This window comes from Oenanthe melanoleuca, unplaced genomic scaffold (genome assembly GCF_029582105.1).
Source record: "Oenanthe melanoleuca isolate GR-GAL-2019-014 unplaced genomic scaffold, OMel1.0 S188, whole genome shotgun sequence".
Lineage (NCBI taxonomy): Eukaryota > Metazoa > Chordata > Aves > Passeriformes > Muscicapidae > Oenanthe > Oenanthe melanoleuca.
The window spans coordinates 3,569-29,397 of record NW_026612837.1 but is presented as its reverse complement, the minus strand read 5'-3'; the positions used below and the strand labels follow the sequence as shown (position 1 = coordinate 29,397).

Below are 25,829 nucleotides of genomic sequence, written 5' to 3'. Positions count from 1 at the left end.
GGGGAATCCTTGGGAATGGCAGCTGGGACACACCTGGGAATTCCCAGAATCACAGCCAGGACACACCTGGGATAATGCTCAGGAATCCCAGCCAGGACACAGCTGGGAATTCCCAAAATTCCCCTCAGGAATCACAGCCAGGACACACTGGGGAATTCCTGGGATAACCCTCAGGAATGACAGCTGGGACACACCTGGGAATTCCCAGAATCACAGCCAGGACACAGCTGGGAATTCCTGGAATGGCATCCAGGACACAGCTGGGAATTCCCAGGGGAATCCTTGGGAATGGCAGCTGGGACACACCTGGGAATTCCCAGAATCCCAGCCAGGACGCAGCTGGGAATTCCCAGAATATTCCTTGGAATCCCAGCCAGGACGCAGCTGGGAATTCCCAGAATCCCAGCCAGGACACAGCTGGGAATTCCCAGAATATTCCTTGGAATCCCAGCCAGGACACAGCTGGAGCTCTCGTACCTGCCCGGCCGCTCTCCGGCTGGCCCAGCAGCGGGTTCAGGGACAGCCCCGAGGTCAGGGGGCTCCCGAAAATGTGCGAGGAAGGGAGGCTGAAGGTGGAGCCCGCCAGGGAAAACACCTGCAGGAGAAACAGGGAATATCCTGGTTAAAAAAAATCTGGAAGTCTGGAGAGAGGCCTGGAATGTCACCAGAGCTGAGTCTGGATTGTCCCCAGAGCTGGCACTGGATTGTCCCCAGAGCTGGGTCTGGAATGTCCCCAGAACTGGGTCTGGAATGTCACCAGAGCTGGGAATGGAATGTCCCCAGAGCTGGCACTGGATTGTCCCCAGTGCTGGCACTGGAATGTCACCAGAGCTGGCACTGGAATGTCACCAGATCTGGCACTGGAATGTCCCCAGAACTGGCACTGGAATGTCCCCAGAGCTGGGTCTGGAATGTCCCCAGAGCTGGGAATGGAATGTCCCCAGAACTGGCACTGGATTGTCCCCAGAGCTGGCACTGGACTGTCCCCAGAGCTGGCACTGGACTGTCCCCAGAGCTGGCAGTGTCTAAACTATTTTTTCCTTTAACCCTGCTCCAGTCACCCCCTCCTCACCCTTCCCTCGCCCCCACCGCCCGCATCTCCCTCCAACCCACCGAAACCCCACGGGAGCACCTCGGGGCGCCCACCCCCAAATCCCACCCCCAAATCCCGGCCCCAACTCCCATCCCCACATCCCATCCCCACATCCCGGCCGTGCCTGGGTGGTGGAGCCGGCGGAGGAGGAGCAGGCGGGGATGGAGCTGGCGAAGGGCGAGCGGCTGAGCTGCGGCAGCGCGGCGCCGCCCTGGTGCGGCAGCAGCCCCGAGGGCAGCGGAGTGCTGCAGACCGCGCGCAGCGCCGCGCCCAGCGGGATCGGGTCCTTGTTGCTGGTGTAGATCCCTGCGGGAGACGAGATTCCTGGTTATTCTGATCCTAGGAAAGGAGATTCCTGATTATTTTGCCTCGGGGAGAGGGGATTCCTGATTATTCTGAACCTGGGAGAGGAGATTCCTGATTATCCCAGCTCTGGGAGAGGGGATTCCTGGTTATTCTGATCCTAAGAGAGGAGATTCCTGATTATTTTGCTTCGGGGAGAGGGGATTCCTGATTATTCTGCGCCTGGGAGTGGAGATTCCTGCTTATTCTGATCCTAGGAGAGGGGATTCCTGGTTATCCCAGCCCCAGGAGAGGAGATTCCTGATTATCCTGCCCCTGGGAGAGGAGATTCCTGATTATTCTGATCCTGGGAGAGGAGATTCCTGGTTATTCTGATTCTGGGAGAGAAGATTTGTTCTTATTCTGCTCCTAGGAAAGGAGATTCCTGATTATTCTGATCCTGGGAGAGGAAATTCCTGATTATCCTGCCCCTGGGAGTGGAGATTCCTGTTTATTCTGATCCTGTGAGAGGAGATTCCTGATTATTTTGCCTCGGGGAGAGGAGATTCCTGATTATCCTTATCCTAGGAGAGGAGATTCCTGATTATTCTGATCCTGTGAGAGGAGATTCCTGATTATTTTGCCTCGGGGAGAGGAGATTCCTGATTATTCTGATCCTAGGAGAGGAGATTCCTGATTATTCTGATCCTGTGAGAGGAGATTCCTGATTATTTTGCCTCGGGGAGAGGAGATTCCTGATTATCCTTATCCTGCCCCTGAGAGAGGAGATTCCTGATTATCCTTATCCTGCCCCTGAGAGAGGAGATTCCTGATTATTCTGCCTCTGGAAGATGAGATTCCTGATTATTCTGATCCTAGGAGAGGAGATTCCTGATTATCCTGATCCTAAGAGAGGAGATTCCTGATTATTCTGTCCCTGGGAGAGGAGATTCCTGATTATCCTTATCCTTATCCTTATCCTTATCCTTATCCTTATCCTTATCCTTATCCTTATCCTTATCCTTATCCTTATCCTTATCCTTATCCTTATCCTTATCCTTATCCTTATCCTGCCCCTGGGAAAGGAGATTCCTGATTATTCTGCCTCTGGAAGAGGAGATTCCTGATTTTCCTGATCCTAGGAAAGGAGATTCCTGATTATCCTGCCCCTGGGAGTGGAGATTTGTTCTCATCCTGATCCTAGGAGTGGAGATTCCTGGTTATTCCGCCTCTGGAAGAGGAGATTCCTGATTATTCTGATTCTGGAAGAAGCTGGGAAAGGATGGAAAAGTGTGGGAAATTCTGGAAAAGGCTGGGAAAAGCTGGGAAAGGATGGAAAAGGCTGGGAAAGGCTCAGAAATTCTGGGAAATTCTGGAAAAGGCTGGGAAAGTTTGGGAAAGGATGGGAAATCATGGAAAAGGCTGGACAAGGATGGAAAAGGCTGGGAAAGGTTGGGAGAGGCTGGGAAAGGCTGGGAAATGATGGGGAAGGGTGGGAAAAGGTTGGGAAAGGCTGGAAAAGGATGGGAAAGCCTGGGAAAGCATGGGAAAGACTGGGAAATTATGGGAAAGGTTGGGAGAGGATGGGAAATTATGGGAAAGGATGGGAAAGGATGGGACAGGTTGGGAAAGGTTGGGAAAGGTTGGGAAAGGATGGGAAAGGTTGGGAAAGGTTGGGAAAGGATGGGAAAGGTTGGGAAAGGATGGGAAAGGCTGGGAAAGATGTCAAATTCTGAAAAAGGCTGGGACAATTGGGAAAGGTCGGGTAAGGTTGGGAGAGGCTGGGAAAGGATGGGAAAAGGCTGGAAAAGGCTGGGAAATGATGGGAAAGGTCGGAAAAAGGCTGGGAAACGCTGGAAAAGATGTCAAATTCTGAAAAAGGCTGGGAGATTGCAGCGAAGAGACCCGAGCGCAGCCGGATCCCCGAGGGCGGGACCCACCCGAGCCCAGCAGCGGCGACTCCACGCTGAGGCCGGGCAGGCTGGAGGAGGGGCCGAAGCCGCGGGAGGAGCCGCCGACGCTGGAGCTGACCAGCGACCCCCCGGAGAAGGGCGAGGAGGAGGTGGAGGTGGACCCGGCCAGCTGGGCTCCCAAAACCTCCTTCCCCTTGCCCGCCTTGGGCCGGCCGGGGCCGTGCTTGTTCTTCTTGCTGCCCTTGTGCTTCTTCTCCTTGAGCAGCTCGCCCTCCTCGGCGCCCAGCGGGGGCAGGCGCTTGTGGCCGGCGCTGGTGGCACCTCCGGTGCCGGCTGCGCCACCCGGGGGGGCGCTGGGGGCTTTGTAGTCCACGGGGGAGGCGTCGCGGGCGCGCTGCTGGCCCGCGGAGGAGGTGGAGAAGCGCATGATGGAGCCGAAGCCGGAGAAAATGACTTTCTGCTCGAAGACGTCGGCCTTGGGGCCCTCGTAGAGCGGGGAGCAGTGCGAGCTGGAGCTGGAGCTGGCGGCCTTGCGGAATTTCTCCTCCTCCTGCTCCAGTTTGGGGAAGGGAGCGAAGTCCTGGGAGGCGGGGAGGGCGCAGGAGGAGCCTGGGGGCAGCGGGGGTGGGGGGACACGGGTCAGTGGGGAGCCAGGGGGGACACAGGGGGCACCAAGGGGTCAGTGGGCACTCAGTGGGCACCCAGGGGTCAGTGGGGACACAGGGGGTACCGGGGGGTCAGTGGGCACCCAGGGGTCAGTGGAGAGCCAGTGGGCACTCAGGGGTCAGTGGGGATTCAATGGGCACCCAGGGGTCAGTGGGCACCGGGGGGTCAGTGGGCACCCAGGGGTCAGTGGGCACTCAGCGGGTACCGAGGAATGGTCAGTGGGCACCGAGGGGTCAGTGGGGATTCAATGGGCACTCAGGGGTCAGTGGGCACCCAGCGGTCAGTGGGCACCCAGGGGTCAGTGGGACACAGGAATGGTCAGTGGGCACCGAGGGGTCAGTGGGGATTCAATGGGCACTCAGGGGTCAGTGGGCACCCAGCGGTCAGTGGGCACTCAGGGGTCAGTGGGCACCGAGGGGTCAGTGGGCACCCAGGGGTCAGTGGGCACCCAGGGGTCAGTGGGGATTCAATGGGCACTCAGGGGTCAGTGGGCACCCAGCGGTCAGTGGGCACCCAGGGGTCAGTGGGGATTCAATGGGCACTCAGGGGTCAGTGGGCACCCAGCGGTCAGTGGGCACTCAGGGGTCAGTGGGCACCGAGGGGTCAGTGGGCACCCAGGGGTCAGTGGGGATTCAATGGGCACTCAGGGGTCAGTGGGCACTCAGTGGGCACCTAGGGGTCAGTGGGCACCCAGGGGTCAGTGGGCACCCAGGGGTCAGTGGGCACTCAGTGGGCACCCAGGGGTCAGTGGGCACCCAGGGGTCAGTGGGCACCCAGGGGTCAGTGGGCAGTGTCCAGACCGAGCCCCCAGGGCAGGGAGGGGTGCTGGGGCTTCATGGATCCCCTCTTCCTCCTCCTTCATCCCTCCCTCTCCTTTTCCCCTTCATCCTTCTCTTCTTCTCCTTTCATCCCTCTCCTCTTCTTCTTCCTTTATTCATCTCCTCTTCCTCCTCCTTCATCCCTCCCTTCTTCTTCCTTCATCCCTCTCTTCTTCTTCCTTAATCCTTTCCCTCTTCCTCCTCCTTCATCCTTCCCCTCTTCTCCTTCACCCCTTTGCTCTCCACTCTCACCTCCTTCATCTTTTCCCTCTCTTTCCTCCTTCTCCTCTTCCTTCTCCTTCATCGTTCCCCTCCTTCATCCTTCCCCTCCTCTTCCATCCCCTCCTCTTCCTCCTCTTCCATCTCCTTTCTTTCCTTTTTCCTTCATCTTTTCCTGTTCCTTCCTCCCTCTCCTCCTCCTCCTCCATCCCCTTTTCCTTCCTCCCTCTCCTCCTCCTCCTCCATCCCCTTTTCCTTCCTCCCTCTCCTCCTCCATCCCCTTCTTCCTCCCTCTCCTCCCTCTCCTCCCTCACCCGCAGCCTGGAACGTTCCTCCGGGCGTGGCCGTTCCGAATCCTGCGGAGCTTTTCCCGCTCCCGGTTTTTTTTCCCTTGTGGCCGCTGCCGTGGCTCGAGGATTTCCTGCCCTTGGCCTCGGCCCTGGCCACCTCCGAGCTGTCCTTGGTGGCCTCGTGGTGGCCCCCGGAGCCCTGGCAGGGGACACGCAGGGGGTGACCCCCGAGCTGCTGCAGCCGGGGCTCCTTCCCCGGAATTTCACATTTTTTCCCTCTGATTTTCCCGATTTCCCGATTTTTTCCCCTCTGATTTTCCTGATTTCTTTTTTTTTTTTTTTTTTTTTTTTTTCTCTGATTTCCCCCCCCAATTTTCCCGACTTTTCCCTCGATTTTCTCGATTTTTTTATTCCCCCCGATTTTCCCGATTTTTTTCCCGCCCGATTCCCCCCCCCGCCCCGATTTTCCCGACTTTTCCCTCGATTTTCCCGATTTCCTCCCCCTCACGATTTACCCGATTTCTTTCCTCCGATTTTCCCGAATTTCCCCCCCGATTTACCCGATTTTCCTCCCCGATTTTTCCCCCCGATTTTTTCCTGATTTTCCCGATTTTTTCTCCCGGTTCACTTGATTTTTTCCCCCGATTTACCCGAATTTTCCCGACTTTCCCCCCGCGATTTACCCGATTTGTTTCCCGATTTTCCCGATTTCCCTAGCCCCGATTTACCCGATTTTTCCCCCGATTTTTTCCTGATTTTCCTCATTTTTCCCCCCCGATTTTTCCCTGATTTTCCCTATCTTTTTCCCCCGATTTTCCCGATTTCTTCACCGATTTACCCGAATTTTCCCGATTTCCCCGACTTTGCCCCCCCGATTTACCCGATTTTTTTTCCGATTTTCCCGATTTCCCTCGCCCCGATTTTTCCGACTTTTTCCTCGATTTTCCCGATTTCCTCCCCGATTTTCCCGATTTTTCCCCCGATTTACCCGAATTTTTCCCCCATTTTTTTCCCGGTTTTTTCCTCCCGATTTTCCCGATTTTCCCCCCGATTTACCCGAATTTTCCCGATTTTCCCGACTTTGCCCCCCTGATTTACCCGATTTTTTCCCCGATTTTCCCCGCCCCGATTTACCCGATTTTTCCTCCGATTTTCCCGAATTTTCCCAATTTTCCCGCCCGATTTTCCCTGATTTTCCCGATTTTTTTCCCCCCGATTTTTTTCCTTATTTTTTCCTGATTTTCCCGATTTTTTCTCCCGATTCACTCGATTTCGCCCCCGATTTACCCGATTTTTTCCCGATTTTTCCGATTTCCTCCCCTCCCCCGATTTTCTCATCCTGGGATGGGACTGGGAGAATTCCCTGTGGGAATTTCCTTGGGATTGAGATGGGACTGGAGATTCCCTGTGGGAATTTTCTCAGGAATGGGATGGGACAAGAAATTCCCTGGGAGAATTTCCTCATCCTCCGGATGGGATCAGAGATTCCCTGAGGGAATTTCCAGGGAATTTCCTCATCCTTGGAATGGTACTGGAGATTCCCTGGAGGGATTTCCTCATTTTGGGATGGGACTGGGAGAATTGCCTGCAGGAATTTCCTCATTTTTGGGATAGGACAAGAAATTCCCTAAGGGAATTTTCTCATCCTGACATAGGACTGGGAGAATTCCCTGCGGGAATTTCCTCAGGAATGGGACTGGAGATTCCCTGGAGGAATTTCCTGATTTTTGGGATGGGACTGGGAGAATTCCCTGCGGGAATTTCCTGGGTTTTGGGATGGGACTGCAGATTTTCTGGGGGAATTTTGTGGGAATTTTCTCATCCTGTGATGGGACTGGGAGAATTCCCTGCAGAAATTTTCTGATTTTTGGGATAGGACTGGAGATTCCCTGGGAGAATTTCCTGATTTTTGGGATGGGATCAGAGATTCCCTGTGGGAATTCCCTCAGGAATGGGACAGGAGATTCCCTGGGATCCCTGCAGGCATCCCAAAGCTCCAGCTGGGACCAGATGTTCCCAAATCCCACTGGAGCTGCAGGAACCCGGGAAATCCAGAATTTCGGGATCAGAGGGAGAAAAGTGGGAATTCAGATCCCAAAACTCCAAAACCCCAAAATCCCAAAATCCCTTCAAATCCAGAGCCCAGCATTCCAAATTCGCCTGGTTTAGGTGACATGGGGAACCAAAATTAACAGAATTCCTTTAATTATGGGATGGCCCAAAATGTGGGATCTTCCTGACATCCCTGCTCGGGATAAATCCCAAATCCAAATCCAGCCTGGACTGAACCCAACAGCTGCAGGCGCCAGATGTGCCAGGAATGTGAAAGGAGGGAGGGTGGGAACGGGGGAATTTCCCTTTCCCAGGTTTTGTTTTTTTTTGGGATGGATTTTCTGGGTTCCCAGTTTCCTGGACAAATTTTCCTGCTTCCTTTCCCAGTTTCCTGGTGGATTTTCTTGCCTTTTTCCAATTTTCTGGCTGGATTTTCTGGATAGGTTTTCCCACCCTTTCCTATTTTTTGGGTTGTTTTTTCCCACCCTTTCCCATTTTTTTGGGTTGTTTTTTCCCACCCTTTCCCATTTTTTTGGGTGTTCTTTCCCACCCTTTCCCATTTTTTTTTTGGGTGGATCTTCCTGCCCTTTTCCCAGTATTTTTGGGTGGATTTCCTGGATGGATTTTCCTGCCCTTTCCCTGTTTCCTGGACAAATTTTCCTGCTTCCTTTCCCAGTTTCCTGGTGGATTTTCTTGCCTTTTTCCAATTTTCTGGCTGGATTTTCTGGCTGGATTTTCCCACCCTTTCCCACATTTTTTGGTGGATTTTCTGGATAGGTTTTCCCACCCTTTCCTATTTTTTGGGTTGTTTTTTCCCACCCTTTCCCATTTTTTGGGGTGTTTTTTCCCACCCTTTCCCCTTTTTTTTTGGGTGAATCTTCCTGCCCATTTCCCAGGTTTTTTGTGTGGATTTTCTGGATGAATTTTCCTGCTCCTTTTCCCAGTTTCCCAGTGAATTTCCCCATCCTTTCCCAGTTTCCTGGACAAATTTTCCTGCTTCCTTTCCCAGTTTCCTGGTGGATTTTCTTGCCTTTTTCCAATTTTCTGGCTGGATTTTCTGGCTGGTTTTTCCCACCCTTCCCCATTTCCTGGCTGGATTTTCCCACCCTTCCCCATTTTTTGGGTGGATTTTCTGGCTGGATTTTCCCACCCTTTCCCATTTCCTGGCTGGTTTTTCCCCACCCTTCCCCATTTTTTGGGTGTTTTTTCCCCACCCTTTCCCATTTCCTGGCTGGATTTTCCCACCCTTCCCCATTTCCTGGCTGGATTTTCCCACCCTTCCCCATTTTTTGGGTGTTTTTTCCCCACCCTTTCCCCATTTTTTTGGGTGGATTTTCTGAATAGATTTTCCCACCCTTCCCCATTTTTTGGATTTTTTTTTCCCCACCCTTTCCCATTTTTTGGGGTGTTTTTTCCCACCCTTTCCCATTTTTTGGGGTGTTTTTTCCCACCCTTTCCCCTTTTTTTTTGGGTGAATCTTCCTGCCCATTTCCCAGCTTTTTTGTGTGGATTTTCTGGATGAATTTTCCTGCTCCTTTTCCCAGTTTCCCAGTGAATTTCCCCACCGTTTCCCAGTTTCCTGGACAAATTTTCCTGCTTTCTTTCCCAGTTTCCTGGTGGATTTTCTTGCCTTTTTCCAATTTTTTGGCTGGATTTTCTGGCTGGTTTTTCCCACCCTTCCCCATTTCCTGGCTGGATTTTCCCACCCTTCCCCATTTTTTGGGTGTTTTTTTCCCCACCCTTCCCCATTTTTTGGGCGTTTTTTCCCACCCTTCCCCATTTTCTGGGTGTTTTTTCCCCACCCTTTCCCCATTTTTTTGGGTGGATTTTCTGAATAGATTTTCCCACCCTTCCCCATTTTTTGGATGTTTTTTCCCCACCCTTTCCCATTTTTTTGCGTGGATTTCCTAGGTGGATTTTCCCACCCTTTCCAATTTTTTTGGGTGGGTTTCCTGGCTGGTTTTTCCCACTCTTTCCCATTTTTTGGGTGTTTTTTTCCCACCCTTCCCCATTTTTTGGGTGTTTTGTCCCCACCCTTTCCCCATTTTTTTGGGTGGATTTTCTGGATAGATTTTCCCACCCTTTCCCATTTTTTTGGGTGTTTTTTCCCCACCCTTTCCCATTTTTTTGCGTGGATTTCCTAGGTGGATTTTCCTACCCTTTCCAATTTCTTTTGGTGAATTACCTGGCTGGTTTTTCCCACCCTTCCCCATTTTTGGGTGTTTTTTTCCCACCCTTCCCCATTTTTTGGGCGTTTTTTTCCCACCCTTCCCCATTTTTTTGGGTGGATTTCCTGGCTGGATTTCCCCACTCTTTCGCATTTTTGGGTGCTTTTTTTTCCCCACCCTTTCCCATTTCCTGGATGGTTTTTCCCACCCTTTCCCATTTTTTTGGGTGGATTTCCTGGCTGGTTTTTCCCACTCTTCCCTATTTTTTGGATGTTTTTCCCCACCCTTTCCCATTTTCTGGGTGTTTTTTCCCCACCCTTCCCCATTTTTTGAGTGGATTTTCCCATCCTTCTCCATTTTTTTGGGTGTTTTTTTTTCTCACTCTATCCCATTGTTTTGGGTGGATTTCCTGGATGGATTTTCCCACCTTTCTCCATTTTTTGGATGGTTTTCCCCACCCTTCCCCATTTTTTTGGGTGGTTTTTCCTGCTCTTTCCCAGTTTTTGGGTGGATTTTCTGGATTAATTTCCCCACCATATCCCATTTTTTTGAGTGGATTTACTCAATGGATTTTCCCCACCCTTCCCATTATCTGGGTGGAATTTCCCACCCTTTCCCATTTTTTTTGGGTGGATTTCCTGGCTGGTTTTTACAACCCTTCCCCATTTTTTGGGTGTTTTTTTCCCACCCTTTCCCATTGTTTTGGGTGGATTTCCTGGATGGATTTCCCCACCCTTCCCCATTTCCTGGATGGATTTCCCCACCCTTCCCCATTTTTTGGGTGTTTTTTTCCCACCCTTCCCCATTTTTTGAGTGGATTTTCCCACCCTTCCCCATTTTTTGGGTGGATTTTCTGGCTGGATTTTCCCACCCTTTCCCATTTCCTGGCTGGTTTTTCCCACCCTTCCCCATTTTTTGGGTGTTTTTTTCCCCACCCTTTCCCCGTTTTTTTGGGTGGATTTTCTGGATAGATTTTCCCACCCTTCCCCATTTTTTGGATGTTTTTTCCCCACCCTTTCCCATTTTTTTGCGTGGATTTCCTAGGTGGATTTTCCCACCCTTTCCAGTTTTTTTTGGTGAATTGCCTGGCTGGTTTTTCCCACCCTTTCCCATTTTTGGGTGTTTTTTCCCACTCTTCCCAATTTTTTAGGGTGGATTTCCTGGATGGATTTTCCCACTCTTCCCAATTTCCTGGCTGGTTTTCCCTACCCTTCCCCATTTTTTGGTGGATTTCCCCTCCCTTTCTCATTTTTTGGTGGATTTCCCCTCCCTGCCCCTGGTACCTTCTCTGCCACGGGGGCTGCGGGTGCTGGGGGGAGGCTGCTGGGAGACTCCGGCCTCTTCTTGTGCTTCTGCTTCGGCCTCTCCTTGTCCTTGCGGCTCTGGAAAAAAATCCAGGAACCTCTGGAATGTCAGAATTCCCAGGGCTGGGAAGAGCAGCGCCAGATCCCAGAAATAAATTTAAAAAAATTCACATTCCTGCAGTTTTCCAGCATAAACAAATCCTAATTCCCATTGTTTTCCAGTGGCAGATCTTATAAATAAATCTAAATAAATTCCTATTCCCATTGTTTTCCAGCAGCAGATCCTATAAATAAATCCAAATAAATCCCCATTCCCACTCTCCCATAAATAAATTCAAATAAATCCCCATTTCCATTGTTTTTTCCAGTGGCAGTTCCCATAAATGAAATCAAATAAATCCACATTCCCGCTATCCCACAAATAAATCCAAATAAATTCCTATTCCTGCTATCCCATAAATAAATCCAAGTAAATCCTTATTCCCATTGTTTTCCAGCACAGATCCCAGAAATAAATCCAAATAAATTCCTATTCCTACTATCCCATAAATAACTCCAAATAAATCCCCATTCTCATTACTTTTTCCAGTGCAGATCCTATAAATAAATCCAAATAAATCCCAATTCCTGCAGCTTTCCAGCAGCAGATCCCATAAATAAATCCAAATAAATTCCTATTCCTGCTGTTTTCCAGTGGAAGATCTCCTAAATAAATCCAAATAAATTCCCCTTCCTGCTATCCCATAAATAAATCCAAATAAATCCCCATTCCTGCAGTTTTCCAGCACAGATCCCACAAAATCCACCCCCACCCAGGGCCAGGAAAAATATTTTTTTTTCTTCTCCCACTTCCCTCAGATCCCAAATCCCAATAAAACCCCCAAAATCCTGAATTTTGGGACTATTTATGGGAATAAAACCACCCTCAGGCTCTGCCTCCCACATTCCCAGAAAATTGTATTTCTGCGACGCCAGAGCTGGTTTTTAGGAGCAGCAGAACTAAAAATTCCTAAACAATTCCTTTATCCAGAAAAACCCTTTCCAGAGGTGAATTCAACCCCTTTTCCCAGATAATCTGATCCAGAGCATTCCCAATTTCCCAATAATTCATTTATATCTGAAAATCCCCCTGGCTGACCAAAAATCTGAATTTTTTTATCCATTAAAACTTCAAATCTGAGCAGAAAAACTCCCGGATTTTGAGGTTTAAAGGCACCTTTATGCCCTGGGTTGAGGAAATCTGTGAAATTTTGGGGGGTTTTGGGGGATTTTGGGGATTTCTCCCTGTGTTGGGTTGATGTGGCCAGAAATGTGAATTCTGTCACATCTGCTGAAGGGTGGGGCAGTGATTCCTGATCTCCTGGCACATATTATCTGCTAATGGGCAGCTTTAAACCAGCTGGGCAATCATCTTTATCTTTCCATGATCCACCCTTCCTGCAGCAGATATCTCCTGTTAATGGGCCAGGTGTTAAACCAGGTGAGCAGTGATCCTTATCTCTCTGGGGATATCTCCTGTTAATGGGTCAGGTGTTAAAAACCAGCTGGGCAATCATCTTTATCTTCCCACAGCCCATCCTCCCTCCAGGAGATATCTCCTGTTCATGGCCAGTGAGTCCCAGGGCATGACTGATAAAATTCCATCATCCCACTGGGAGATGCTCCACCCAGGGGAGGAGCCAAACATTTCCTACCCAGATAAAAACTGGGATTTTGGAACAGCAAGTTTCATCTTCCCACTGGATTCCAGAGGAAAACCAGACCTTTCCACATCATCCCTGGAGCTTCAGAGGAAACTGCACCTTCTCCAGGAGCACTGCTCCAGCTGAACCACATCTGCCCCTGCAGGAGGATGCAGCCACCATTGAATGGGACTGTGCCAACACCCTGACTGACTGACGGGTGTCAGCTTGGATTCTGACTCTGGCAGGGTTTGGGATTGTTCTTTGGAATACTGCATTTCTATTTTAATTTTAACTGTTATTCCTAATTCCCCTATCTTTGCCTGAGAGCCCCTTAATTTCAAAATGATGATAATTAGGAGGGAGAGGGTTTTCATTCTCCATTTCAAAGAGGAGATCCTGCATTTTTTGGGAGGTACCTGTACAAATCAGGACACTCACCTTTTTTGGCCGCTCGTGGTGGGACAGGTGCTTCTCCTGGGTGGGGGACGCCGAGCGGCTCCTCCTGCCTGGGAGGAAGGAGCTGCTCCCCGAATGGCGAGAGGTCTTCTGAGAGAATTGGGGTGGGAGTGGGGGAAAAGAGGGGGAAAAGGGGGAAAAAGGGAAAAAAAATGAGGGAAAAGGGAAAAAAATGAGGGGAAATTGGAAAAAAATTAGGGAAAAGGAAAAAAAACATCAAGGGAAAAATGAGGGAAGATAAGGGGGAAATGAGGGAAAAAATGAGGGAAAAGAGAAAAAAAACAAGGGAAAAAAATGAGAGAAAATAAGGGAAAAATGAGGGGGAAAAATGAGGGGAAAGGGAAAGAAGCAAGGGAAAAATGAGGGAAAATAAGGGAAAAAATGAGGGAAAAGGGAAAAAACCAAGGGGAAAATGAGGGAAAATAAGGGGGAAACGAGGGGAAAAAATGAGGGAAAAGGGAAAAAAACAAGGGGAAAAATAAGGGAAAATAAGGGAAAAATGAGAGAAAATAAGAGAAAAAATGAGGGAAAAGAGAAAAAAACAAGGGGAAAAATGATGAAAAATAAGGGGAAAATGAGGGGAAAGAGAAAAAAACAAGGGAAAAAATAAGGGAAAATGAGGGAAAAGGGAAAGAAAAAAAGGAAAAATTAAGGGAAAATAAGGGAAAAAAATGAGGGAAAAGAGAAAAAAACAAGGGAAAAAATGAGGGAAAGTAAGGGGGAAATGAGGGGGGGAAATAAGGGCAAAGGGAAAGAAACAAGAGGGAAAATGAGGGAAAATAAGGGAAAAAATGAGAGAAAATAAGGGAAAAAATGAGGGAAACGAGAAAAAAACAAGGGGACAAAATGAGGGAAAATAAGGGAAAAAATGAGGGGAAAGAGAAAAACAAGAGAAAAAATGAGGGAAAATGAGGAGAAAGGGGAAAAATGAGGGAAAGAGAAAAACAAGAGAAAAAATGAGGGAAAATGAGGAGAAAGGGGGGAAAATGAGGGAAAAGGGAAAAAAACAAGGGAAACAAATGAGGGAAAAAATGAGGGAAAAAATGAGGGAAAAAATGAGGGAAAAGGGAAAGAAACAAGAGGGAAAATGAGGGAAAATAAGGCAAAAATTAGGGAAAAGAGAAAAAAAAACAAGGGAGAAAATGAGGGAAAAATGAGGGGGAAAATGAGGGAAAAGGGAAGAAAACAAGGGAAAAATAAGGGAAGATAAGGGAAAAAATGAGGGAATAAAATGAGGGAAAAGGGAAAGGAACAAGGAAAAAAATGAGGGCAGATAAGGGAAAAAATGAGGGAAAAGGGAAAAAAACAAGGGGAAAAAAATGAGAAAAAATAAGGGAAAAATGAGGGGAAAAAATGAGGGAAAGAGAAAGAAATAAGGGAAAGAAACAGGGAAAAGGAGGGAAAAAATGGGGGGAAAAAGAAAAAGAAAAGATGGGGGAAAAATACGGGAAATGGGGAAAAAAAGCCAATGGGAAAGGGGGGGAAAGGAGGGAAAAAAAGAAAGAAAAGAAGGAAAAAAGAGGGGAAGGGGAAAAAGAGGCAAAAAAACAGAGAAGGAAGATGGAAAAGGGGAAAAAAGAGGGAAAAGGGGGAAGAAAAAGAGAAATGGGGGAAAAGGGAAAAGAAAAAAGATGGCAAAGAGGGAAAAAAGAGGAAAGGGGAAGAAACAGGGAAAATGGGAAAAAACAAGAAAAAGGAAAAAAAATAAGGGGAAAGAAAAGAGGGTCACCAGTGTCCCCAGTGTCCCCCAATATCCCCCAGTGTCCCCAAGGCTCTCTTGTCCCTGTTCCCATCCCAATCCCCATCCCTAAATAAATGAAATTCCTGAAATAAATAAAATACCCTAAAGAAATGAAAATTCCCTAAAGAAATAAAAATCCCCCCCAAAAGAAATGAAAATTCCCTAAACAAAATAAAATTCCCTGGACAATTAAAAATTCCCAGACAATTAAGAATTCCCCAGACAATTAGGAATTCCCCAGAAAATTAGGAATTCCCCAGAAAATTAGGAATTCTCACCATTTTGCTGAAGTGATATTTGCAGTAGCCACAATATTTGACGTTGTCAACTTCCAGCACCTCCTCCTCACAGAGCAGCCCGGCCATCTGGGCACTGGGAAATGGGAAAATCAGGGAAATCATGGGGGAATTACAGGGAAATCACAGGGAAATCACAGGGAAATCACAGGGAAATCACAGGGAAAATCAGGGAAATCATGGGGGAATCACAGAGAAATCACAGGGAAATCACAGGGAAATCACAGGAAAAAATCAGGGAAATAATGGAAAATCACAGGGAAATCACAGGGGAATCAAAAGGGAAATCACAGAGAAATCATAGAGAAATCACAGGGAAATCACAGAGAAATCACAGGGAAATTATAGAGAAAATCACGGGAAAATCAAAGGAAAAATCAGGGAAGCCGTGGAGGAATCACAGAGAAATTACAGGGAAATTACAGGGAAAATCACAGGGAAATCAAAGGGGAAATCACAAGGAAATCACAGGGAAATCACAGGATAATCATAGGGAAATCACAGGGAAAACCAGAGAGAAATTACAGGGAAATTCCAGGGAAATCAAAGGGGAAATCACAGAGAAATCACAGGGAAAATCAAAGGGGAAATCACAGGGAAATCACAGGGAAATCACAGGGAAAATCAGAGAAAAATCACAGGAAAATTACAGGGAAATCACAGGGGGAATCACAAAGAAATCATGGGGAAATCACAGGCAATTACAGGGAAAATCAAAGGGAAAATCATAGGAATAATCACAGGGAAAATCAGAGAAAAAACACAGGGAAATCACAGAGAAAATCACAGGGAAATCATAGGGGAAATACAGGGAAATCACAGGGAAAATCAGAGAAAAATCACAGGGAAATCACAAAGGAAATCACAGAAAAATCACAGGGAAATCACAGGGAAATCACAGGGAAATTACGGGGAAATCAAAGGGAAATCACAGAAAATCAAAGGAAACATCACAGGGAAATCACAGGGAAAATCAGAGAAAAATCACAGGGAAATCACAGGGAAATCATGGGAAAATCAGGGAGAAATTACAGAGAAATTACAGGGAAATCAAAGGGGAAATCAAAGGGAAAATCACAGAAAAATCACAGGGAAATCACAGGGAAAATCAGAGAGAAATTACAGGGAAATTACAGGAAAATCAAAGGGAAATCACAGAGAAATCACAGGGAAATCAAGGGAAAATCACAGGGAAAATCAAGGGAAAATCACAGGGAAATCACAGAGAAATCACAGGGAAATCACAGGGAAATGCAGCCCAGGGGAATCACCCCAGACCCCACAACCCACGAGGAACGAGACCCCAAATCCAGGGCAGGGGAGTGAACATTCCAGAGAATTCCCAAACTTCGGGAACACCCCAGAAAAACCTGGAAAAACCTCCCAGAGCCTGGAGGAGGAAGAGGCACCTCTAAACCAAGGGGGGATCACCCCAAACCCCACAACCCACGAGGAAGGAGACCCCAAATTCCACAGGCTCCCAGGGAAATTCCCAAACTTTGGGAATTCCCCAGAAAAAACCTGGAAAAACCAGCTGGGGCCTGGAGGAGGAAGAGGGTCCTCCATCCTTGGAGGGGAAAACCCCAAACCCCACAACCCACAGGGAGCGAGACCCCAAATTCCACAGGCTTTGAGGGAATTCCCAAACTTCGGGAAAACCCCAGAAAAACCTGGAAAAACCTGAAAAAACCTGGAAAAACGTGGAAAAATCTGCTGGAACGTGGAGGAGGAAGAGGCACATCCAGCCCAGGGGGGATCACCCCAAACCCCACAACCCATCAGGGAGGAGATCCCAAATTCCACAGGCTTTGAGAGGAATTCCCAAACTTTGGGAACACCCCAGAAAAACCTGGAAAAACCTGAAAAAAACCTGAAAAAATCTGGAAAAACCTCCCAGAGCCTGGAGGAGGAAGAGGCACCTCCAAACCAAGGGGGGATCACCCCAAACCCCGCAACCCACAGGGAAGGAGACCCAAATTCCACAGGCTCTGAGAGGAATTCCCAAACTTTGGGAATTCCCTGAAAAAACCTGGAAAAACCAGCTGGGCCTGGAGGAGGAAGAGGCTCCTCCATCCTTGGAGGGGAAAACCCCAAACCTCACAACCCACAAGGAGGAAGACCTCAAATTCCACAGGCTCCGAGGGAAATTCCTAAACTTTGGGAACACCCCAGAAAAACCTGGAAAAACCTGAAAAAATCTGGAAAAACCTCCCAGAGCCTGGAGGAGGAAGAGGCACCTCCAAACCAGGGGGGGATCACCCCAAACCCCACAACCCACAGGGAGGGAGACCCCAAATTCCACAGACTCTGAGGGGAATTCCCAAACTTTGGGAATTCCCTGAAAAAACCTGGAAAAACCAGCTGGGGCCTGGAGGAAGAAGAGGCTCCTTCATCCTTGGAGGGGATCACCCCAAACCCCACAACCCACAAGGAGCGAGACCCCAAATTCCACAGGCTCTGAGGGGAATCCCAAACTTTGGGAACACCCCAGAAAAACATGGAAAAACCTGAAAAAAACCTGGAAAAAACCTGAAAAATCTGGAAAAACCTCCCCATACCTAGAGGAGGAAGAGGCACCTCCATCCCAGGGGAGATACCCCAAACCCCACAACCCACGAGGAAGGAGACCCCAAATTCCACAGGCTCCGAGGGGAATTCCCAAACTTTGGGAACACCCCAATCCCAGGAAAATCCCGGGAATTTCCTCACCAGGTGACATGGAAGGCCTGGCGGCAGCCGTGGCGGTTGCAGGCCATGCAGGCCCCCGAGGCCGCTTTGCTCTCCCGGCCCTGCTCCTCGCAGATGTAACACGTCTGGGATGAGGGAAAAAAAGTGGGAAAAATTTTTTTTCCTCTTTTTTTCCCCCTCTCCAAAATCCCAGTTATCCCATTGGATCCAATGTGGAATTCCATGGATACAGCTGTCTCCGGTCGCTCTGTCACAAGATTCCTGAAATTGTCATTTTCTCCCCCAAAACCAATTGGATCCAACATGGAATTCCATGGATTCAGTCGACTCCAGTCATTCCACCAAGAAATTCCTCAAATTCCCATTTGCTCCCCAAAACCCATCCAAAAATGGAGGATCCAACATGGAATTCTATGGATGCAGCTGGTTTCAGTCATTCCATCACTAAATTCCTGAAATTTCCCTTTTTTCCCCCAAAACCCATCCAAAAATGGATGATCCAACATGGAATTCCATGAATCCAGCTGGTTCCACTCATTCCACCATGAAATTCCCCAAATTTCCATTTTTTCCCCCAAAACCCATCAAAAAATGGAGGATCCAATATGGAATTACATAGATCCAGCTGGCTCCAGTAACTCTGTCACAAAATTCCTGAAATTCCCATTTTCTCCCCCAAAACCCAATTGTCCCATTGGATACAACATGGAATTCCCTGCATCCAGCTGGTTCAAGTTCTCTCCACAAGAATTCCCTAAATTCCCATTTTTTCCCCAAAACCCATCCAAAAAGGGAGGATCCAACACGGAATTCTATGGATCCAAGTGGCTTCAGTCATTCTATCCCTGAAATTTCCCTTTTATCCCCCAAAACCCATCCAAAAAATGGAGGATCCAACAAGGAATTCCATGGATCCAGCTGGTTCAAGTTCTCTCCACAAGAATTCCCTAAATTCCCATTTTCTCCCCAAAACCCATCCAAAAATGGAGGATCCAACATGGAATTCTATGGATCCAGCTGGTTTCAGTCATTCCATCACTAAATTCCTGAAATTTCCCTTTTTTCCCCAAAACCCATCCAAAAATGGATGATCCAACATGGAATTCCATGAATCCAGCTGGTTCCACTCATTCCACCATGAAATTCCCCAAATTTCCATTTTTTCCCCCAAAACCCATCCAAAAATGGAGGATCCAATATGGAATTACATGGATCCAGCTGGCTCCAGTAACTCTGTCACAAAATTCCTGAAATTCCCATTTTCTCCCCCAAAACCCAATTGTCCCATTGGATACAACATGGAATTCCCTGCATCCAGCTGGTTCAAGTTCTCTCCACAATAATTCCCTAAATTCCCATTTTCTCCCCCAAAACCCAACTGTCCCATGGGAACCAACATGGAATTCCCTGGATCCAGCTGGCTCCAATTTTTCTCCAATGTAATTCCTGAAATTTCCATTTTTTCCCCCAAAACCCATCCAAAAATGGAGGATCCAACATGGAATTCCATGAATCCAGCTGGCTTCAGTCATTCCACCACAAAATTCCCTAAATTCCCATTTTCTCCCCCAAAACCCAACTGTCCCATTGGATCCAACATGGAATCCCATGAATCCAGCTAGTTCCACTCATTCCATCACAAAATTCCCTAAATTCCCATTTTCTCCCCCAAAACCCAACTGTCCCATGGGAACCAACATGGAATTTCATGGATGCAGCTGGCTCCAATTTTTCTACCATGAAATTCCCCAAATTTCCATTTTTTCCCCCAAAACCCATCCAAAAATGGATGATCCAACATGGAATTCCATGATCCAAGTTGTTCCACCACCAAATTCCTCAAATTTCATCGATTTTGGGGAAGACAGAGAAAACCAAAATTTTCCATGCAGGGATTTCTTCAGTTTTTAACAAGATCTGAGCAACAGGGGTCGGGATAAAATGGGAAGGAGCCTCAGGGGGATGTGATGATCCCGAATTTTTGAATTCCTGAGATCCCAAATTCCCGAATTCCCGAAATTTTGGGAATTTTACCTTGTTGAAGCGGTCGTGGGGGACATACTGGAGCACGATGGGCTCCATGGTGAGCACGTTGGCAAACTGCACCTCAGGGATGTACAGGGCACACACCACGTGGGCCCAGCCTGGAAAAGGAATGGAAAAATGGGAATTCAGAACAGGAATAAAATAAAAAAAAAAAAAAAAAAAAATCCAGGCCAAAAAAAATTTCAGTCCTAAAAAAGCCCCATTCAAAAAAATCGACGCTTTTGCTGGCAAAGAAAAGGAACTTCCATGGTGGAAAAGCTTCTATTCCCCCCAAAAAATCTCACAGGCTCCAGGAAATGAAATTTTTGGGGAAAAATGAGGAAAATTTGGGATTTTCCCGGTGGGAGGAGCCTCACCCCCGTTGTCCGTGCGCTTCAGGGCTCCGTCCTTGTGGGGACACAGCTCGCACCTCTGCAAGGAGAAAAAAACAAATTAATCAAATTTCAGCAATAAAATTTGATAAATAAAATTCAAATTTGATGGAAAAAATTCAAATTTCCTCGATAAAATTCAAATTTGATCAATGAAATGGAAATTTGAGCAAAAAAATTCAAATTTCCTCAATAAAATTCAAATTTCATAATAAAATTTAAATTTCATCAATAAACTTCAAATTTCATGGATAAAATTCAAATTTCCCCAACAAAATTCAAATTGCATAATAAAATTAAAATTTCAACTACAAAATTCAAATTTGAGCAATAAAATTCAAATTTCAGCAATAAAATTTAAATATGAGCTATAAAATTCAAATTTCATCAATAAAATTGAAATTGGATCAAAAAATTCAAATTTCATCTATAAAATTCAAATTTCATTGATAAAATTAAAATTTGAGCAATAAAATTCAAATTTCACGGATAAAATTCAAATTTCATCGATAAAATTGAAATTTGATCGATGAAATTCAAATTTGATTGAAAAAACTCAAATTTCATCAATAAAATACGAATTTCATAATAAAATTCAAATTTCATCAATAAAATACAAATTTCATAATAAAATTCAAATTTCAACTATAAGATTCAAATTTGATCAATAAAATTGAAATTTCATCAATAAAATTCAAATTTGATCAATAAAATTTAAATTTGAGCCATAAAATTTAAGTTTCATCGATAAAATTGAAATTTGATCAATGAAATGGAAATTTGAGCAATAAAATTAAAATTTCCTCAAAAAAATTCAAATTTCCTCAATAAAATTCAACTTTCATAAAAAAAATTCAAATTTCATCATAAAATTCAAATTTGCTTAAAATATTCAAATTTCTTCATTGAAATTTAGTCAATAAATTTGAAATTTTTCCAATAAAATTGAAACTTAATCCATAAAATTGAAATTTAGTGGATAAAAATGAAATTTGGAAATTAATGAAGAAAAATTGAAATTTCATGGAGGAAATTGGAAATTAATCGAGAAAAAATTAAATTTCGTGGAGAGAATTGGGAATTAATCAAATTCAAAATTGATGGAGAAAAACTGGAAATTAATTTTAAAAAATTCTGGAAAAATTTGTGAATTAATCAAAAAAAATTGAAATTTCATGGAGAAAATTGGAAATTATTGAAGAAAAATTGAAATTTCATGGAGAAAATTGGGAATTAATCAAATTCAAAATTCATGGAGAAAATTGGCAATTAATAAAAAAAATTATGGAGAAAAATTGGAAATTAATGAAGAAAAATTCGAATTTCATGGAGAAAATTGGGAATTAATTTTCAAAAATTCATGGAGAAAAATTGGAAATTAATCAAGAAAAATTGACATTTCATGGAGAAAATTGGAAATTAATGAAGTAAAATTCAAATTTCATTGAGAAAATTGAAAATTAATCAAGAAAAATTCGAATTTCATGGAGAAAATTGGAAATTAATTTTCAAAAATTCATGGAGAAAATTGGGAATTAACCAAGAAAAATTCAAATTTCAAGGAGAAAAATTCAAATTTAATTGGTAAAATCAGAATTAAATCCACAAAAATTTAATTGAATCCATAAAATTGAAATTAATTCCATAAAATTGAAACTTTGGCAAGAAAATTGAAATTTCCTTGAGAAAATGCAAATGCAAAAACACCAAAAAAAAAAAACCTAAAAAAAATCGATTTAATCCCAGGGTAAAATTTTGATTTTGGGATTTTTTTTTTTTTTTTTTAGGACAAATTTTAAGGGAAAAAAGCCCCAAAAAATCCTAAAAAATGGATTTAAACCCTCAAGGACAAAGTTTTGCTTTTGGGATTTTTTTTTTTTTTTTTTAGGGTCAGTTTTAGGAGAAAAAATAAAATCCCAAAAATGGATTTAAACCCCGGGGTGAAGTTTTGTTTTTGGGATTTTTTAGGGCAAATTTTAGGGGGAAAAAAATGCCAAAAAAAATCCCTAAAAATTTTATTTAAACCCTGGGGTGAAATTTTACTTTTGGGATTTTTTTTTTTTTTTTAGGACAAATTTTAGGGGAAAAAAAAGCCCCAAAAAATCCTAAAAAATGGATTTAAACCCTCAAGGACAAAGTTTTGCTTTTGATTTTTTTTTTTTTTTTAGGGCCAATTTTAGGGAAAAAAATGCCAAAAAAAAATCCCAAAAATTTGATTTAAACCCTGGGGTGAAGTTTTTCTTTTGGGACTTTTTTAGGGCTGATTTTAGGTGGAAAATACTCAAAAAAAAATCCCTAAAAATTTGATTTAAACCCCGGGGTGAAGTTTTGTTTTTGGGGTTTTTTTAGGGCCGGTTTTAGGGCTGTGGTTGAGGAGTAAAACTGAAAGTTGTGACTCAGAGAGTCAAAAAAAGAATTTTTATCTTTTTATCTCTCTCTGCTCCTTCCTTCCTCTTCTCACTTTTTATTTTTTTTTTCCAGTTTTGGGGTAAAATTTTTTTTCTTTTTTTTCTGTTTTTTTTTTTTTTTTTAATTTTTTAAATTTATTTTTTCTTTTTTTTTCTTTTTTTTTTCTTAGTTTATTTTTAGGGTTTTTTTTAGTTTTTTTATCTTTTTTTTTAGTTTTTAAAAAAGGCTCCAAACCCAAACAGGTAAAATAAACCCAACTGAAATAATTTTTTTTTTTTTTTTGCGGGGGGGGAAAAGCTTCTGCTGGAAGTTTTGGGGGTCCCAAAAATCCCCAAAATCCCAAAAATCCGAGGAAAACTCCTCGGTCACTGAGGAATTATGGGATGGTCAGGGTTGGAAGGAACTTAAAATTTATCCAGGGAAAATTTTTGTGATCCCAGGGTGGGTCCAACTCGGATTTGGGAAATTCCCAAATTTTGGAATTGATAAATCAGGGACTGGGGGATAAAATCTGCCCCATTTTCCATGAAACCCAAAGAAAATTCCAGGAAAATTCCAGGAAAACCCAATGAAAACTTCATGGGAAAATCCAAAGGAAAAACCCAATAAAAATTCAAGAAAAATTCCAGGAAAATTCCACAAAAATTTCAAGAAAACTCCATGAAAACCTCATGAAAATTTCATTAAAAACTCCAATAAAAACTCCATGAAAAAATTCCACAACAACCCCATGAAAACTCCATGAAAATTTCCATTAAAAATTCCCTTAAAATTCAGTGAAATCCCAATAAAATCTCCATGAAAATCTCCATGAAAATCCCGTGAAAATGGCACAAAAAAACCAAGGAAAACCAGAGGAAAATTCCATGAAAATTCCATTAAAAATTCCCTTAAAATTCAGTGAAATCCCAATAAAATCTCCATGAAAATCTCCATGAAAATCCCGTGAAAATGGCACAAAAAAACCAAGGAAAACCAGAGGAAAATTCCATGAAAATTCCATTAAAAATTCCATGAAAACCCCATGAAAATTCCATAAAAATCCCATGAAAAATTCCACGAAAATTCCAATAAAAATTCCATGAAAGCCCAATGAAAACTCCATTAAAAATTCCAGGAAAACTCCATGAAAATGTCACGAAAACTCCGTAAAAAATTCCACAAAAAAACCCCATGAAAAATTCCATGAAAACCCCATTAAAATTTCCGTTAAAAATTCAATTAAAAATCCATTAAAAATCCCATTAAAAATTCCATTAAAATCCCTTGAAAAACCCACAAAAAATGCAAGAAAAACTCCATGAAAAATTCCATGAAAAATCCCACAAAAACCCAAACAAAAATTCCAATAAAAATTCCATGAATACCCAGTAAAAACCCAATGAAAACTTCTATGAAAAATTCCATGAAAATCCCTTGAAAATCTCACAAAAATGGAAGGGAAACCCAATGAAAATTCCATGAAAAATTCCATGAGAATCCCATAAAAATCCCATAAAAATGCAAGGAAAACCCAATGAAAATTCCATTAAAAATTCCATTAAAAATCCATGAAAATTCCATGAAAACCCAATAAAAACCCCATGAAAAATTCCATGAAAACTTCCATGAAAAATTCCATGAAAAATTCCATGAAAATCCCATAAAAATGCAGGGAAAACCCACTGAAAATTCCATTAAAAATTCCATGAAAAATTCCATTAAAACCCCAATTAAAATTCCATGGAAACTCCATGAAAATCCCACAAAACCCCAAGGAAAATGCAAGAAAATTCCACAAAAAAACTCCATGAAAAATTTCATGAAAAATTCCATGAAAAATTCCACGGGAATCCCATAAAAATCCCATAAAAAATGCAAGGAAAACCCAATGAAAATTCCATGAAAACTCCATGAAAATTCCATTAAAAATTCCATTAAAAATCCCACGAAACCCCCAATAAAAATTCCAATTAAAATTCCATGAAAACCCAGTAAAAACTCCATGAAAAATTCCATGAAAAATTCCACGAAAATCCCATAAAAATGCAAGGAAAACCCAATGAAAATTCCAATAAAATTCCATTAAAAATTCCAAGAAAATTCCATTAAAAATCCCATGAAAACCCAATTAAAATTCCCATTAAAATTCCATTAAAATTCCATTAAAAATTCCATGAAAAATTCCACGAAAATCCCATAAAAATGCAGGGAAAGCCCAATGAAAATTCCATTAAAAATTCTATGAAAAATTCCATTAAAACCCCAATTAAAATTCCATGGAAACTCCATGAAAATCCCACAAAACCCCAAGGAAAATGCAAGAAAATTCCACAAAAAAACTCCATGAAAAATTTCATGAAAAATTCCATTAAAAATTCCATGGGAATCCCATAAAAATCCCATAAAAAATGCAAGGAAAACCCAATGAAAATTCCATGAAAATTCCATGAAACCCCCAATAAAAATTCCAATTAAAATTCCATGAAAACCCAGTAAAAACTCCATGAAAAATTCTATGAAAAATTCCACGAAAAATTCCACGAAAATCCCATAAAAATGCAAGGAAAACCCAATGAAAATTCCAAGAAAATTCCATTAAAAATTCCATTAAAATTTCACTAAAATTCCATTAAAAATCTCACAAAAACCCAATTAAAATTCCAATTAAAATTCCATTAAAAATTCCATGAAAAATTCCATGAAAATCCCTTGAAAATCTCACAAAACCAGAAGGGAAACCAAATGAAAACTCCATGAAAAATTCCATGAAAAATTCCATGAAAATGCAGGGAAAACCCAATGAAAATTCCATTAAAAATTCCATTTAAAATCCATGAAAATTCCATGAAAACTTCCATGAAAAATTCAATGAAAACTTCCATGAACAATTCCATTAAAATCCCTTGAAAATCTCACAAAACCAGAAGGGAAACCCAATGAAAATTCCATGAAAAATTCCATGAAAAATTCCACGAAAATCCCATAAAAATACAGGGAAAACCCAATGAAAATTCCATTAAAATTCCACGAAAACCCAATTAAAATTCCAATTAAAATTCCACAAAAACTCCATGAAAATCCCACAAAACCCCAAGGAAAACCCAACGAAAAATCCATGAAAAATTCCATGGAAACCCCACGAAAATTCCATAAAAACCCAAGAAAACTCTGCCAAACCCCATCTTTGAATGGAAAATGACATTTTTTTGGGAAATTTGAGAATTTTAACCACTAAAATCTTGGAAAATCCCAAAATTTTTCCATACTCACCACCCTGGCTGCTCTTTCCTGGGATTCACATTTCCTGCAGAACCAGGGGCCGGTGGGAACTTGGACAATTCCATAACAAG

General features: G+C 43.6%; 1 protein-coding gene across 1 annotated transcript; it reads right to left on the bottom strand.

Annotated features, from left to right (window-relative positions):
• Positions 1-477: 477 nt before the first annotated feature.
• Positions 478-25,829, bottom strand: LOC130266749 (protein AF-17-like; the record flags this gene model as incomplete). Its single annotated transcript, XM_056516008.1, has 11 exons — positions 478-595; positions 1,218-1,399; positions 3,316-3,897; positions 5,306-5,480; positions 10,785-10,883; positions 12,929-13,036; positions 14,966-15,059; positions 17,693-17,796; positions 19,706-19,815; positions 20,074-20,128; positions 25,750-25,829. Coding segments are annotated over 11 exons (1,707 nt in total), but the record flags the coding sequence as incomplete, so codon positions are not given.